Below are 17,998 nucleotides of genomic sequence, written 5' to 3' on the forward strand. Positions count from 1 at the left end.
TTGAATAATTTGAGTAATGTTATGTATAAGTAAAATTATTAGGTACGGTTTTGGCGGTATATATGTACAATTGATCTATTTAGCTAATAATATCTAGGGTGATAAATAATAAATTCTTGATGACTTGTGTTAAATGACATTCGGCCAAGGATTATATGTGCTTGCTAATTCGGTTTAGGTGAAGAAAATATGACCGAGGGATGTGATTAGGTTGTGACTTATTATTGATCTTGCTTTGGGGCCGTAAGGTTATTTTATAATGTGTCATAACATTTACTTAGTTGGTCGAGTTGATGAGAAAAGAATTTGGATATTTCTATATGATATCTTAAGCATATCGTCCATTTGGTAAAGTTGACTAATGGTTCATGTACGAATGCTTGTTTAGCCATATGTTATGTTTGTTTTGACGTAGTATTAAATATATATATATGATCATGTTATTTAAGAAAATCGATAATGCAAGGTGATCATCTAGTAACATGTTCGGTTGTAATGGGTGTAGTATATGCATGATGTTAAAATAATAGTGAATAAGGTTATTTGTACTTTAATTGTACAGTACACATGTATTAAATTGAATTGCTCAATTGAAAAATAATTAAATAAATTATTTTTGAATTTAAGCTCAAGAGCTAAGGGGATCGAAATCAGATAAAGGAAAGGAGAAAGCAATCGAGTAGCCTATCCGTAACTGTTCAAATATACTCGAGGTAAGTCTTTGAGTAATGGAACTTAGCTTATGATTTGATTAAACAATGTTATATATTTATATATATAGCATAATAAATAAATTGTGACCTAATGGTTTCTCTTGATTTACGGAATCTTGTTATTTGTATGAGCTATTGAGCCGAAAATGGAATGATGGATAATCATGTTGTGTTTGTGATCTAATAATGTAAATGAATTGTTAATGATTTATAATATAAATATATTTTGTGCATGACAATTGAGGATTATATCCGGTTAAGTCCCAAGGCATTCGTCTTTGGTGTTATTTCGGGTTAAGTCCCGAAGGCATTCGTCTTTGGTTGTTATATCCGAGTTAAGTCCGAAGGCATTTGTGCTGGTTGTTATTTCCGGGTTAAGTCCCGAAGGCATTCGTGCTGGTTGTTATTTCCGGGTTAAATCTCGAAGGCATTCGTGCTGGTTGTTATATCCGGGCTAAATCCCGAAGGCAATTAGGTTGGAAATGTACGATCTTGTCGTAATAAATTCTATTGATGTGCTTACAACCCTAGGATGATCAGGTATGCACCGTATATACATTGAAATTAAGTTAAGATTGACTATGAGCATGTAAGTATATGGGTTGAAGTGTGAAGTAACATAAGTATGTGATTTTGCGTATTTGCATTTATTTAGCCTTGTAATCGAATTAGATGTATTCGCCTAATTATGAGGTTAGTTGGGTAAAAGAGATTATCTACATGATCTGAATTCGTGTTTAAGGAAAAATTTAAGATGACATGTATGAACAATAGTGGTATATTTAATCATGACTACATTTAGTCAGAAAGATGATGAGCCTTATGAATGCTATGCTTTAGTTATAAATGATTTCATTACTTAAGACTTACTAAGCATCGAAATGCTTACTCTTTTTACCTTAATTCCCTGTTTTATAGATTTTGTTCGTGAACTATCGGACTCGGGAGATCCAAAGTCGAAGTCATCCACGCTATCTAAACCTTTCGGTACTCTTGTAAATGAACCTTGATAATGGCATGTATAGGATTGACTTTTGATGTTAATTACGTATCTTTTTGGTGATGTATATATGTATAGCCATCCGAAAATGGGCTTGTTAAGTTATTATATGCGCTCCACATAATTAATGTGTATGTGTGGATGATAATCGATTAATGTTTTAAATGTTTTGATGTGAATTAAACTTGGGAATGAATTAATGTACTATTTAAATTGAGAAGATTGCTTTGCATATTGTATAAACGAAATTCGAATTCAAAGGTATGCTATCGGAAATTACCTGAATATTGTCAAATGAGTTTTCGTGCTTGTTTGGTAATATTCCTTACCCCTCCGGCGACGGATACGGGTTAGGGGTGTTACACCAAATCCGCACCTTTGCGCTTCAAATGGGAAAATTATGTGGCTAGTCCCTCCCCTTCGCGCCGATTTTCAATTGGCTTTTATTTTCACTTTACTAGTTTTTAAAATTTTCCCTAAAATTTGTGTGCTGTTGCGATTTAGACCACGCCTTAGCGCAGCGTTTTGAGATCTAGAATATTTCTAGATTTGGTCCTTGTGCATTTGCACACGTGTTTTTGATTATTTTATTTGTAAATTATCCCTTTTGTTTTAATTTGATTTTAATTAAATTTTTTTATTCATTTCACAAGTCATTTTTTATTCTTGTTTACTTATTTGTATATTTTGAATTACCTTGGTAATTGTATTTTTTATATTGTAAATTTGTTTTTATCATATCATTTTCACATTTTGTATACTATTTTATGTAAATGTTTTTTTACACATTGTTATATATATATATATATATATATATAATTCATAATAAAGGTAATTTTAGTCTATGTATATTATTAATATCATGTTATTTCATACATACAACGCTTTTGAATCTATTCACATATTTTAATATATATTTTGTTATTTAAAAGAAAATCCCACATGTTTTATACATTATTTAAATTATTATTATACATATACGTATACATTGGTACATATCTTTGATCTATATGCATTACTAGATCCATATATTCTATACGTATATATTTTTTTCTTTGTATACATAATTATGTTTTTAAAATCTATTACATATATAACTTATAATAAAATTAATCTAATCTTATAATTCATATTTTTAAATTCCATGATTATTTTTGCATATAAATTGCTTATAAATCTATTTATATACATATATATGTTTTGTAAATCTATTATTTGTATAATTTATTTCCTAAAATATTATTATGTATTCTTACTATCATTTCATATTTTATATATTATTTAAATTCTCCTTCATTGTATGTATATTGTCAATTTTTTATATATAAAATATATTTTTTCAATATTTGGCATATTATTAGATTTAAATATCTTCTTTTTGCAATATCAATTTTAAAAAGAAAAATTAATTATTATATATATATTCTTTATTTTTCTTATAAATTATTTCAAGTTCTAGCATATGTTATTTGCTCATCCATTATTTTTAGAAATTGTTTTTGTATCATATTAGTTTTATGTTGCTTGGTATTTCATGTGTTAATTGTTTTATATCATTTCATGTATATTTGTTACACCACATTTATTCGTTTTATGTATTATTAAATTAATTGTTGTTCACTCATGCTTGTGAATTTGGTTATATTTTGGATTAATTATATTTAATTGTTTGTTTTGAAGGTTGGTCAAATAAAGTTATGTTATCTTCATTCACTAATTATTGTATTTTATGCATGCATATTATCCCATGTTTTTATTTTTTCCTTTTGGTTTACAAATATCGCTCTATAATTTCCAACTCCTTAAAATCAATTATTCCATTTTATTTCAAGTAAAATTAATATGTTTTGAGTTTACAAATCTTTTTAAAAATCCTAAAATAAGGCAATGTTCAGTATTTAGAAATTCAAGAAATGGTGCCTTACTATGCTGGGTTTCGATTTTTCGTTGGACTAAATATTTGGACATCCTTTTGTAATTTTTGACCTAAGAGCTTTTGGAAATCAAAACTCAATCGTGTTCTCAAAAGTATAAAGGATCATGTCCTATCGTGCTGGATGTGATACTTTATACCTTTGAAACGAGAAAGTTTTGACGACTAGCTTAAACCACTTAAATGTTTTAAAAGGAACCATATTTCAAATTTTTTGAAAAGACCCTAGACATAAAGACAACACTTAATCAATTTGGTACCAGTTTTTGGGCGTAGTGAGGGTGTTAACCCTTCCTCATACGTAACCGGCTCTCGAACCTATTTTTTAAATTTACGTGGACCAAAATTGTTTTAAAATGTTTTATTAGGTGATCCAATCACACTTAAACAAAAAGATTAGTGGCGACTCCACATTTGGTTTTAAAAATTCGATCCCCCTTTTTTTTCAAATAAAAAAATAGTTTCGACAAATGGAATCAGGAAGCTGATTCTTCCATCTATATTTCGAATGAAAAACACGAACCCATAAAGCATCCCTCCGAGAGATAAGATTAAACCTAATTTTCATAAGGAAAGAACTATTCTGATTTTGAAGATGCTGAAACCCAAGGCCTCCACGAGATCTAGGCTGACAAATGGACTCTTATCCAACCAAAGAAATTTTAGGATGTCTAATAGAGCTTCCCAAAATGAACTGCCTAGCAATCTTTTCAATCTCATCACACAGCCCTTTCGGAACTAACAAAGACTGCATGAAATAGTTTGGGATAGCGAGAAGAACTGATTGCGCAAGCGTGACACGTTCCGCAAAAGAAAGTTTTCTGGCTTCCCAATTTTGAAGTTTACACCTCACTTTTTCAACTATAAAATTCAGAGTACTTTTAGTAATACGATCATGAAGGAGAGGCACCCCTAAATATCTCCTTAAATTTAGAACCTTCTGAAACCTAAAGAATTGACTAATATGATCACATAAGCTATCATCAACACCTTTGGAGAGATACATATTACTTTTCCTTGCACTGATCTTGTGTCCAGAGAAATCACAAAAGCGTTTAAGGATTTCCTTTAACAAAAGAGCTTGGTCCATCTCTTCTTTGCCAAAAATAACAAGATTATCAGTAAAAAAGAGATGAGATAAATACTGCCCTAGATAGCCGAATCGGATGCCACCTACCTGCTGTGATTTCAAAACAAATAAAATGGCCTGACCATTCCATACAAAGGATGAAAAGATAAGGCAATAATGGACATTCCTGTCTAATCCCCTCACAGGCTTAAAGGACTGAGACAGAACTCTATTCTATAAAATCTACATGGTAGATGAAGAAATAGCACCCATAATTACCTTTCTGAGGAACTCGGGAATCCCAGCAGCTACAAGGGTCACATCAATAAAATCCTAGCTAATCATGTCATAAGTTTTCTCCAGATCAACTTAATGGCCATCCAATTTCTGCCAACTCTTCTACTACGCATCGAATGGATGACTTCTTGCGTATCAAAAATGTTACGACCAACATTAAACCCCACTTGCTCAAGTGATATATAATTTGAAAACACGACTTTAAATCTATTGGCGATCACCTTCATCACCAACTTATACATAACCGTGCAAAGACTGATTGGCAGAAATTGACTGAAATCCTTCGGACGATCCTTCTTAGGAATAAGCACAATTAACGTATTATTAATATCCTTCTCAATTTTATTACCAGTAAAGATTTCCTGAACCCACTCACAAACTGCCCCTTCAACAGAATCCAACTAATTTTGGAAAAAATTCACATGAAAACCATCACTTCTTGGAGCCTTTAACAGAGCCATGTCAAAGAGGGCCTTCTTGATCTCATCATTCAAAATCGGCTTTTTAAGGAAATCAATGTCTTTCTCCGTGAGGCGGGGAAATAAATTCATGGGAAGAGCACTCATGAGAGTAGGGATTTCACCGTACAAGTTCTCAAAAAACCTTGCTGCCTCATCACTGAGCATACTTAATTTTTAAACACTTAATTTTTCAATTTATCAAATAACACCTAAATTTAATAGTTAGTAGATTATTGATTTATGAATTTTAGTTTTTTTTTTTTAAGCTTGTATATTACTTGACTTTTTAAGATATTTGTAGAACAATTGACTTGCTCAAAGGTGAAGTTTTTTGCATTACGGAAATCCTTGTAATAATCAAACACAAAGTAATTCAACAATGGATTTTGCTTTTTTGAATTAAGGATTCAAATTTCAGTCTAGATAATAAATGAAAAGAAACAGTAATGGTCATTAAAAGAATGTTGAAAATGTGAATTTGATTAGGCCTTTTTTTAATGGATTTAATTAGTAATTAATAGTTGTTTTGATTGACGTGATGTGCTCAGTGGTTGAGTTCTGGTTTGGTCCGTAAAATTAGTCAGCCAATATGACAATGACTCACATTAATTAACACAGGCTAATGAAATCTTGTGGTTCACTCAAATTGCACAACTAATAAGCCTGCGTATAAAACAGTTTGGGTTCTGGCCTCCAAACCCAACCGCGTTTGGGATTGGTGGGTGTATTACAGTGTGTTTTGATTGTGATATGTTTATTACACTGATGGATATAATGAGTAATAATTATTTTAAAGTTGAAACTATGAATCAAAGTTTTACTGCTTCAATTGCCGATTCAATTCCTGACATGCAAATGCACAGTAATCAGACATGGAAAGGCGGCACCAAATCCATAAATTATACATGCATATTGGTACCAACTTCCAAGCAACACCCCTCAGTATTATTTGATTATTGGACCTTTTCTTTTCTTTTCTTTCTTTCTCTTTATGTTTCCAGCTGTTTACAACTTTGATTCACTCAATGTCCCGACGGTAACACATACCACGAAACTTCCAAACAACTCTGTTCTCGTCTTTCTCACCAAATCCTCCTCCCCTATATAACCACCCTCTATCACTCCCCCATTTCCTATCATCATAATACAAACCTACCAAAAAAAATGAGGACTTCATTGCTGCTACTATCTGGCTTAATCAGCTTTGTAATGGTTGCTTCAGCCGCCAACTTTAACCAAGACATCGACGTTACTTGGGGAGATGGGAGGGGCAAGATTCTCGAAAACGGAAACCTTCTCACTCTCACCCTCGACAAATTCTCCGGCTCTGGTTTTCAATCCAAGAACCAATATCTGTTTGGGAAGATCGATATGAACATTAAGTTGGTTCCAGGCAACTCTGCTGGCACTGTTACCACTTACTATGTAAGTTGTATCATCATACTTGTCTCTTATTTATTTTACAACTCTGTGCTGATATGTGGGGTGACAATTGCAGCTTCGTTCGGAAGGGTCGACATGGGATGAAATCGACTTCGAGTTCTTGGGGAACCTAAGCGGAGACCCATACATAGTCCACACCAATGTATATACGCAAGGCAAAGGTGACAAAGAGCAACAGTTCTACCTTTGGTTCGATCCCACCAAAGACTTCCACACCTACTCCCTTCTTTGGAACCCTCAACGTATTATGTATGTCTTCTTTTACAACCCCCCCCCCTCCTTTTTAATTTTACAGTTTCGATTATTTTCATTATGTTTAATTGTGATTCTTTTGAATGTACACAGCTTCTCTGTTGATGGGACTCCGATCAGAGAGTTCAAGAACTTGGAATCGACGGGCGTTGCGTTCCCAAAGAGCCAGCCGATGAGAGTGTATTCGAGTCTTTGGAATGCCGATGACTGGGCCACTCGAGGTGGTCTTGTTAAGACAGATTGGAGCAAAGCTCCTTTCACTGCTGCTTACAGGAATTACAAGGCTGATGCATGTGTCTGGTCCTCCGGGAAATCATCATGTTCCTCCACCTCGCCCTCTCAAAATTCATGGCTATCGCAAGAACTGGATATAACGAGCCAAGAAAAGCTGAAATGGGTTCAGAAAAATTACATGATTTACAATTACTGCACCGACACCAAGCGATTCCCTCAGGGACTTCCAAAAGAATGCACTGCTCCTTAACGGGGATTTTAATTTAATTTGTTATACCAGAGATTTTATTGATTAAAATTTCCTTAATAGTATTCTTTTATTTCATTCTACATATATTGTAACATGTAGTATAAGCTCAATAATAATAATATTCTATTTCTAATATTAAATGAAGACGTGTAGACTGCCAGGTCTAAGTTCCGGTTGTTGATCTTTTCTTTCGTTCTCTTTAGGTAAGATTCTAAAACGATGAAGTATGAAATTCGTCTTAAATTCATAATAGGGAGCTGAATAGTATCATCTTATTTATGATATGAAATTATGATTTGAAATGACAAAACGAAAATAAACTAATGGTTCAAATGGTGTATATTTTGCCAACATAAAAATTATTCTAATTCATCCATAGCTACAAAACCGTACAAGTTATTTCACATGTAATGAACACTTTAGTAAACTTAATAGCATATATATTTAACAATCATTCAAATAAGGCACTGCAGATATCTTAACATTTCAACCTCAATCTAAACACAATTAACTTATGCCATTTAAACTTTTACCATAACTTTGACAAAAATGCCAAAGTGCACATTTTAGTACACAACCTATTTACCAATTAAGTTATTCAACTTGGCAATTTTATTTAAACATGGTAATCATAAATCAACAAATTGAGTTAACTTTTAAACTCATTGTATAACATTTCAATATGAAATAAACCTCACCTAAAATCACATTTCAATACCATTCTCAAAATCAATTCAACATTTAACTATACGAACGTCATTCTTATAATATTATGTCATTCCATCTATTTATCAATTATATATCCAATTTAAGTTTAATGACAATTACTATTTCATTTCCTTATTCAAATTCTGAATTGAATTCATTAATTCATCACATTTTATATCACCCACAGGCACATATAACCGATTCAGTATTATTTTTTACATGTTATCTATATCATTAATCACAATATTTATACAAATCATCAAAACATAATATTAACCCAATTCAAATATTATTTATCAAATTTTATTTTATACCCCTATAAATCTGAATCAGATTCAGACAGATACATGAATCCAATCAATCACACCAGTTTGGCACCCAGTGCCTCATTGGACAATGTCGAAGTAAATAGTTTGCTCCCAACGCTCATTAATGTGTTTGACACTCAGTGCCCCATCAGCATAACCAAAGTAATTTGGCATCCAGTGTCTCATCGACATGTAGTCAAAGTAGCCCTGAACTCTTCCTATCCTATGGAATGCCAACTATATCTGACTATACCCGAATAGTTGATATGGTAACAGTTTCTCAATTTCATCACATAATTTCGTCAACCAATAATCAATTCTCAAATATAATAGCATAACACATAATAATCCTGATTCAATTTCACATTTATAATATTATATCATATTTTCACATATATTCAATTCGGTACTTATCACTTTCAAGACAAACCAAAATGATCAAATTAATACAAATTGGTGACAAAAAAACAGATTAAATAAACAATTAAAAGAGAATAAATAAATTAACTAAAAATAACATCTATATGAGTTTATTCATGTTATTATTTTAAAAAATGAGATTAGAATGTCAAACTTTACAACTTTTATCCTACGATTATATCTTCCTTGCTCTCGAAATATAGTGTGTTAAAAGGCAATAAATAAACGAGGTTGAATGTGTAAACCTACTCATGTTTCTTATTATTTTTAAAATGTTGTTTCAACTCTATTTATTTTTAAAATTGGTATTGTAATAAAAAGTAAGATAAAATTAGTTTTCAAATGTTAAGTACGCGTGATTGAGTGAAAAATTAATAATAATAAAGCGAGAAAAAATAAAATAAGTGACAATAATTTTATATTTTAATGCATAAAAAAATCATGATAAATTGAAATGATAAAAGTAGAGGAAATAGGAGAAATGTATGCTATATTAAAATTATGCATTTTTAAATTTAGGTCACGAGTTAACCCTTACACTATACTCATTTTCTTATTTTATTGCGTAAACCTTTTTTCTTATTTTAATATTTAAACTATTATTTTGTTATAAGTTTTAGTCCAAAAAATTAATGGTATATATGACCTTCTTTTACACATTGCCAACCAATGCTTAGTAATACGATCAATGATTAGTCAATTGTCAACGACCACATTATCGATCATTGGTCACATAATTAATGATACGTGAAAAAGTCAAACATGTAGCTCGTTGGTTGGTTTGACAATTTTTTTTTATACCATTAATATTTTAGACCGAAAACTATAATGAGTAAGGTATCAAAATGGGACAAAAAAAATATTTAGGTACTAAAAGAGAATATCACTGTAGTTCGAAAGCAAATTGTGATAGAAGCCATTTTTGATGAATTTATTTGTTAACTCTACTAAACAATTAATAAGAAAAAAATTACTTTTACTTTCAATTTTTCGTATTTCTTATCAAGCACACAAATAAAAACGATAAAAATTGTTTCTCTTTATATTTTTCTTATTTTCTATTTTCCTTAGCAAACATAAATAGGTCTACATGTAAAATTATAAATACATCTTCAAGAACAAGTTTTTCTTAACATACAAATTTCAACATATATAAGCTCTTGATTAAGTTGATGTCATAAGTCAATTAGGTACTTGATTCAATTAGGAAAATTATCATAATGTTCTTTCATACTTAAAATAAATTTTAATTTTCGAGGGTACTTTTATCTTTTATTTAAAAGAATAATAAATACAATCAATGGGACTTGAACCCAAGTTAATGGTATTAATAAAATATTAAATTATCACTCAACCAAAGATTTATTTTATCTTTTTACATTTTAATTTTATTATGCACACTATATTACCTCCATCAATTGTATATCTATACTTAAGGCTCCTTACTGAGTTAGTGCCACTAGTTAACCAGATACCAACTCAGTTGGAAAAGAAATTAAAATACCCTCACTATATGAAGTAAATTATATTATTTTGAAGGTATTTATGTCATTTTATTTATTTTATATAAAAATAGAAAAATACATATATGTGTGTGTGTGTGCAGCGTGCATGTGTATATAAAATAAGATTTGAACTCATTTCTCTTTAATTTTTCTCATTTATAATTTACCATTCAACTAAAACCTTATTTATTATTTATATAAAATTTTTACAAATATGTTTGATACATAATTTTGTTTTTCACAAACATTATGGGTATGCCATAATTTGAATTTTAATATTTAATTTTTCTATAATAACTTTTGACGTGTTATAGGAAAATGACTTTTTTAAATTACAATTTAAACTATATTTTTTCATTTTAATTTTGTACATATTGCATGTGTCTTATTATTAGTTTCAAACGATATCTTTTATTATTTATTACATGTTATTTTCAAACATTATGTATTCTAAATATATGATTTCCATACGCATATGAGTGATAAAATTTCTAGCATTAATAATATGGTTGATTGAGTTGGTGTTACAAGTGAACTCAACACTAACTCAAGATTGGTGCCAGCACCATAATAAGCAATTGGATTTAGTGCTTTTAATATGATGTATTTATGTCTTTAAATTTTATTTTACTCATAATTTAATATGTTATTTTCTATTTTAATATCGTATATATTTTATATGTTATTGTTAATCAATTTCAATATTTATATTTCATTATTTTTAATCTAATATTATGTATTCTAAATATATAATTTCCACACGCGTATATAAATGAACAAAATTCAAATTGATGATGAATAACACCCTACCTTTTCCTTTCTAGATAGATGTTGAAGAATAAACTAAACAATAAATATTGAAAAGAAGAAACTCATTAATTCATTGAGATATGCAAGTTGTGGACACATTGGAAACCAAAACCCTAGATTAGATATTAAGAGGAGAAATTAAAATTAATATGCTTCATTCATAATTATTAGAGTTCAAATTTATCTATTTTGTTAAGGTAGTACAGTAATTCTTTTTATAACAATTACTCGTTATAACAACATTCTATTATAATAGTTAATTTTAAAATAATCGATTATTAATGTTTTATTTTAACTTTCTAAAACAATTTTTCACTTATATTTATACTATCTATAGTTATGAAGTACGTTCTTTATTAAATTAGTTCTCTATAACAACATATGATCTTAATTTTAAGTAAAATTATAGCTCTTTAATATAAGCAAACCTATTAATTATTATTTATTAAATAAAATTATCTTAATTAAAATATTAGTTCAACAAAATGATTAATTTTCACTTGAAAAATTTATTAATAATATTTTATTAAATAAAATAATCTTCACTGAGTGAAATTAAATATATCAATTCCATGAACTATTAAGTTCCCTAATTAAATATTTTGCTATGAATTTGAAATATCATAAAGTTATAAATTGATTACTTAAATTTAATAATTCATGATTGTTATACATTGTCTAGCAAACCTTGTAGACTTTACAATGTACTTTGCGAACCTCAAAGTGCATCCATAAAGAGCTAAATGTGTATCTCTCAATGGAAGCAACTATACTACGAACCTACGGTTAGTTCACGAACATCAACTCAGTGAACTTTAGAAAGGAACAACTCCGCTAAGACTATGTGGGGGCATGTGGAGGCCCAAAGTAATTAATTGCTAGTCTTCCTATAACATCTCATCTTAGGACGTGATCCTAGGACGTAGTATCACTATTATTGCCAAGGGTATCAAATCAAATTTCCATGTTAGTAACTTCAAGACATGTATCCAAGTTTATTCCCCACTATAAAAGGGTCATGCAAACAGGTCATACATATTCACGTACACACTCCTCCTTCCCAATTCCCTAACTGTCTTCAAAACTGAAACCACTCCCCAACCTTCACTTCATTCTTCTTCGTTCAATCATCTTCTTCCTTTTGTTTACCTCATTGGTTAAGTACAATGATTAATTAATTAATTAATTAAATTAATTTGATAACTTATTGATTAATTTAACTTATTAGATTTATGAACTTTATAATTAATAATGTGAAATAATGTAAAATAAAATATGCATAAAAACAATAATACATACACTTGTTATATATCTTTTAATTTTATTTATTTAATTCTTATTTTCTTTCTTTTTAAACTTAATTCTCACTTTCTTTATTTAATGAAAATTCACAATATAAATTTTATGGTAAACTTACAACAATTATCTCCCTATAACAATATGTTATTATAGGTGTATAACAATATTTTGTTATATATAACAAGTAAGATCTAAACATCCAAACAACATAAAACCATTCATTCGGTTCTATATTTGTTTGAATAAAATGCTTAACCAATTTCATGCACCTAACCAAAAAATCCTTTCTTCTTCCAATTTTTTGTTATTCCCATTCATTACTCACGAGGAATTCTTCTCCTAATTATTTCCATTCTACCACCAAATAATCTATAAGAATTCACAAATCTAAATCAATTAATTATTCTAGAATAACATTTGTCTCAAGTGAAAATTTCACGATTTTAAAATATATCGAAACCTTGAATAGTAAAAAATATAGGGATCTATATTAATAAATTTCAATTTTATGATTTTATGAAAGTTAATTTAAAAGAAGAAGTATTTAATGAATTAAAACTCAAAATTAATTATTTTATACTAAGGAAATTGTGTTTTAAAGATAAACTTAATTGAGTAATATATACATATATATATATATATATATATATATATATTCAAATAGGAGTATGTATGATAATGGAAACTTTTAAAGTGGACCAATTATATTATATTACTATATTGTGATATTTTGCCAATGATTTGTTCATGTATTGTGTGCCAGCCGACTTGATGTTGGTGGGATATACATACATCCATTCCAAACAAGACCTCCATGGGGCCATGCCACAACATTATTTTATAGGCATTTAGGACCTCAAAATTATTTGAGGGCTTAACATTCATATCATATCATATTAATTATAAATATAATATAAATTTGGATAAATTAATATTTTTTAAAATGTTATAACATATTTTAATTATAAATATAATGATTCACACTAATGAATTTGGCAGCCAGCTGTTTATTTGTAATCATATTTTCTCTTTTGTTTGCCTTTTCATAATTATCCACCCACTCGGCAGCCATTCATGAACCTGCTTTCCTATCATATCATATGTCTTTCTCTTATGTAATCCATCAATTCCAATTGGATGCAAATTTGATATTAGTGTTGAATCCCTTATGTTGGATTTCCATTAAATTAAATCATATTTTTAAACACCTCTCAATATTATTTTTTATTTATAAAATTTGAATAAAAATCAAATTTCTTATCAAAATTATTGGTATTACTTTATGTCCACATAACTAGTTAAAATTTTGACTAAAATAATTATAATGAATAAAGATATCGTTTTATGAATACTAAAAGTACTGGTAACTATTGTTTTTTTATTATTTAACCGAATAATTTGAATGATTGATTTAAAACTAAAATTAACTAATTTAATTAACTAATGAATATGGCAAAGAACAAAACAAGCAAATAAACGATTAACAACCAATAAGCGAAACGATACTCGAGAAATAATTCACCTAGATTTCATCTGTCACTATCAATCTAAATTACGCAATTCCTTTACTTAGTGACTTGGTCCATAGAAATCCCTAATTATGCTAATATCTCTTTCGGAAATAAGAGCAACTGACTCTAGGTTGATTAATTGAAATTTTTTTCTAATTAAAACTCTTATTATCGTATTAACTCGGGCTATGGATTGCCCTATTAGATTTGACTCTAATCCAATAGATTTATATTATCATATTTTTGGGATTGCATGCAATTCCACTCAATTAAGCAAGATTTACTCTTAAATATAGTTTATTTAATCTCCGATTTAAGTACATCAAATATGGATAAATAGTTTAGAAATAGTAAACTAAGAAATTATGCACACATAATTAAGAATAAAAAAAATAAGTATTTGTTACGTAAAATAAAAATCAAACATAAGAATCTATCATAGGGTTCATCTCCCTAGGTATTTAGAAAATTAATTCATGCCTAAAAATAAAAATATTCAAGATACAGTATGTACACATCAATTTTGCCCAGGCCCATTTTAGCCTAAACCTAACCCACCTAAATTAAACCCACTAACCCAAAACAAGACCCAAACCCAATGTCGAAACCATTTTTTTCGATTTAAAAATGATGGATCGACTTTTTTGGAAAGCGAAAATGGAGTCGCCACCAATCTTTTCTTGTTTAGGTGTGATCGGATCACCTAGAAATTTGGGTTGTTTTAATAAAATATTTTGGTTTGCTAAAACAATGATTTTGGTCTACGAAAATATGAGAAAATAGGCTCGGGAGTCGGTTACGTATGAGGAAGGATTAGCACCCTCATTACGCCCAAAATTGGTACCAAATCGATTAAATACTGTCCTTTTGTCTAAAATTAAAAATGTTTTTGAAATGTGGTTCTTGTTAATAACATTTGAATAACCCGAGTCCTTTGCCAAAAATCTTCTTGTTTCGACGTTCGAAAATTTATAATTCGAAAATAACAAAATGATGCCCAACTATTTGGTCCAACGAAAAATCGATACCCAGCTCAGTAGGGCACGATTCCTCAATTTCCAAATATTGACCATTGCCTCACCTTGGAAGATATGAGTGAAATTCGAAGAGACATTCGATTATTTTGAACAAACGGAGATTGCAACCCAACACGATAGGGCACTATTCCCGAATTGCCAAACATCGAACATTTCTTTCATTTTAAAGAGTTTTTAGAAACGTGAGTGAAATTCCAAAGAGATCTTGATTGTTTTGAACAAATGAAAAGCGCAACCCAAAGACGATAGGACACAACATTTCAAATCCTCGATACAAGATCATTTTATAATTTCCAAAACTCATGCTTTTGAAATTTCAAAAGGATATTTAGTTATTTAGGTTAAACAAGAAAAATTGAAACCTAGTAAGTTAGGGTACTATTTTCTTGAATTTCCTAAATTCGAAATATTGCCTTATTTTTAATTTGAAAAAAACATGGACGAAATCTCGAGAGAATATTTATTTGGTCAAACAGAAAATCGAAACCCAACACGTTAGGGCACAATTTCTCGAATTACCAAACACGAAATATTACCTCGCTTTGAAATTTTATTTTTTTATTTTTTTAAAAGGGAGTGATTATGGAAACAAACTTGCAACGTATTTATTCGATTCATTTGAAGCAAAGAAAATGAAATGAATAATTTCAGGCAAATAGGTTGATTTCAAGCAAATAGGTTGGCAATCTCAATCATAATATAATACATGGGGATGCAAAACAAAGTAACAAATATGGAAAACATATATCAATAATATATTATACAATTTTTTGAAAAGTACAAACACGAAAATTGAAACATGCCCAATGATAATAATCTTACCACATACACTATTTAACGTTTCTAACTAATGGTTCAATAAAAATCTATTTTAAGAAAAATATTTTAAAAGGTAATAAAAATGTTAAAACAAATAAACTTGGAATGAACAATTTAAAATAGCTAAATTATATATATATATATATATACACATAAACAGATAATACATGCAAAAAATTTACAATAGATCGTAAAATAAATAAAAATAAAATAAATAATGCATAAAGTATATAAAGTTTAACATATAAATGAGCTTCAAAATAAGTATTATAAGAGCAAATTTAAAGTTAGTGTTATGCAAAATAATTTAAAACCAAGATTCAAAAATGTATATATGTATATAATATATATTATGTGCATAGCAATAGTAATGTGTACCTATATAAAATTTTAAAACTAATAATGTACATATTAACAAGTTGTAACATAGATAAATTATATAAATGCAACCATGTAAGAATATACAAAAGAATATAAGAATGACATACTATATAATATAAATCAATAATTATACAAAATAATTTGAAACAAGATTTACTTACCAACAATTAACAAGATACATAAAGCATAAAACTTAATATAAACATTGTATATAAAACAAATAGTAATATAGGCAAGTGTTTGAAATAAACAAAGTATAATTTAAAATTGGGGAATAAATGGTATACATAAATAGATTTAAAGGAAAAATATAAACATGTTTGCAAGGGAATTCAAATAAGTAATTCAATTAAATTATGTATATATATATATATAAAATAAAGAAAATAAAATAAAATAACAAAAATGAAAAATGAACAAAGGGAATACAAGAAATTAAAATCAACCTTTTTTTTGCTTTAGATTTTTTATCTCTATGTGAAAATACAATGTTTTTTTTTTATCCCTCCTTTCCCTTTACATTTGGTTTTATGATGGCTTTTATAGCCTTGTTACAACATTTTTTTTTATTATTTACTATCTTTCTTTTTACAAGTGGTAGACAAAAGAGGACTAGGGCGGCGCTTAGGGCGGCACATAGGGTGAAGAGGTTAGGTTTTTTTCTTTTACTTCATTTTTTTATTTTTTTATTTTTTATTTTGGGTTGTATTTGGGCTTGGGGTATTTTGGGTTTTAGTTGAGTTTTGGTATTTGGGCTGCGATTTTATTGGGCCACGGGCAAAATTTGGGTTTTACAGCTGCCCCTCTTTGCTCATTGCTGTGTTAACAGGAATAGAGCAAAGACTATAAAAAGACCAATTTTCCCCGGGCTCACCGAGTCTTGAGTTTTTGATCCTTGATCTTCTTTAAATGGCTTATTGACGGCTTCAATCTACTTCACTGCAACTCAGGAAGGCGATATCTGCTATCTTTGATCTGCTCCCCGTCTAATACAGAGACGCCAAATCCGTTATCTTCGATCTACTCTCCGCCGCTACAGAGACGCCAAATCTGTTATCTTCGATCTGCTCTTCGCCGCTTCTGAGACGCCAAATCATATCTTCGATCTGCTCTCCGCCGCCTTCTGAGACGCCAAATCATATCTTCGATCGCTCTCCTCCGCCACTGAGATGCCAAATCATCTTCGATCTGCTCTTCGCCGCTACAGAGACGCCAAATCTGTTATCTTCGATTTGCTCTCCGCCGCTACGAGACGCCAAATCTGTTATCTTCGATCTGCTCTCCGCCGCTACAGAGACGCCAAATCTGTTATCTTTGATCTGCTCTCCGCCGCTACAGAGACGCCAAATCTGTTATCTTCGATCTGCTCTCCACCGCTACATAGATGCCAAATCTGTTATCTTCGATCTGCTCTCTGCTGCTTGAGAGACGCCAAATCTGTTATCTTCGATCTGCTCTCTGTCGCTACAGAGACGCCAAATCTATTATCTTCGATCTGCTCTCCGCCGCTACAGAGATGCCAAATCATCTTCGATCTGCTCTTCGCCA

General features: G+C 29.7%; 1 protein-coding gene across 1 annotated transcript; it reads left to right on the top strand.

The window, feature by feature from the left end:
- The first annotated feature begins 6,419 nt into the window (after positions 1-6,419).
- Positions 6,420-7,792, top strand: LOC108467900 (probable xyloglucan endotransglucosylase/hydrolase protein 23). Its single transcript, XM_017768715.2, has 3 exons — positions 6,420-6,898; positions 6,972-7,165; positions 7,262-7,792. Exons 1-3 carry the CDS (start codon positions 6,638-6,640, stop codon positions 7,650-7,652), a joined length of 846 nt encoding a protein of 281 aa, XP_017624204.1. The 5' UTR covers positions 6,420-6,637; the 3' UTR covers positions 7,653-7,792.
- The last annotated feature ends 10,206 nt before the right edge of the window (positions 7,793-17,998 follow it).

The sequence above is a fragment of the Gossypium arboreum genome, chromosome 8 (genome assembly GCF_025698485.1).
Source record: "Gossypium arboreum isolate Shixiya-1 chromosome 8, ASM2569848v2, whole genome shotgun sequence".
Taxonomy (NCBI): domain Eukaryota; kingdom Viridiplantae; phylum Streptophyta; class Magnoliopsida; order Malvales; family Malvaceae; genus Gossypium; species Gossypium arboreum.

Coding starts and splice junctions, on each gene's coding strand:
- LOC108467900 (XM_017768715.2), top strand. CDS start 6,638: ATGAGGACTTCATTGCTGCTACTATCTGGCTTAATCAGCTTTGTAATG. Junction 6,899..6,971: donor GCACTGTTACCACTTACTAT/GTAAGTTGTATC, acceptor TGACAATTGCAG/CTTCGTTCGGAAGGGTCGAC. Junction 7,166..7,261: donor TGGAACCCTCAACGTATTAT/GTATGTCTTCTT, acceptor GAATGTACACAG/CTTCTCTGTTGATGGGACTC.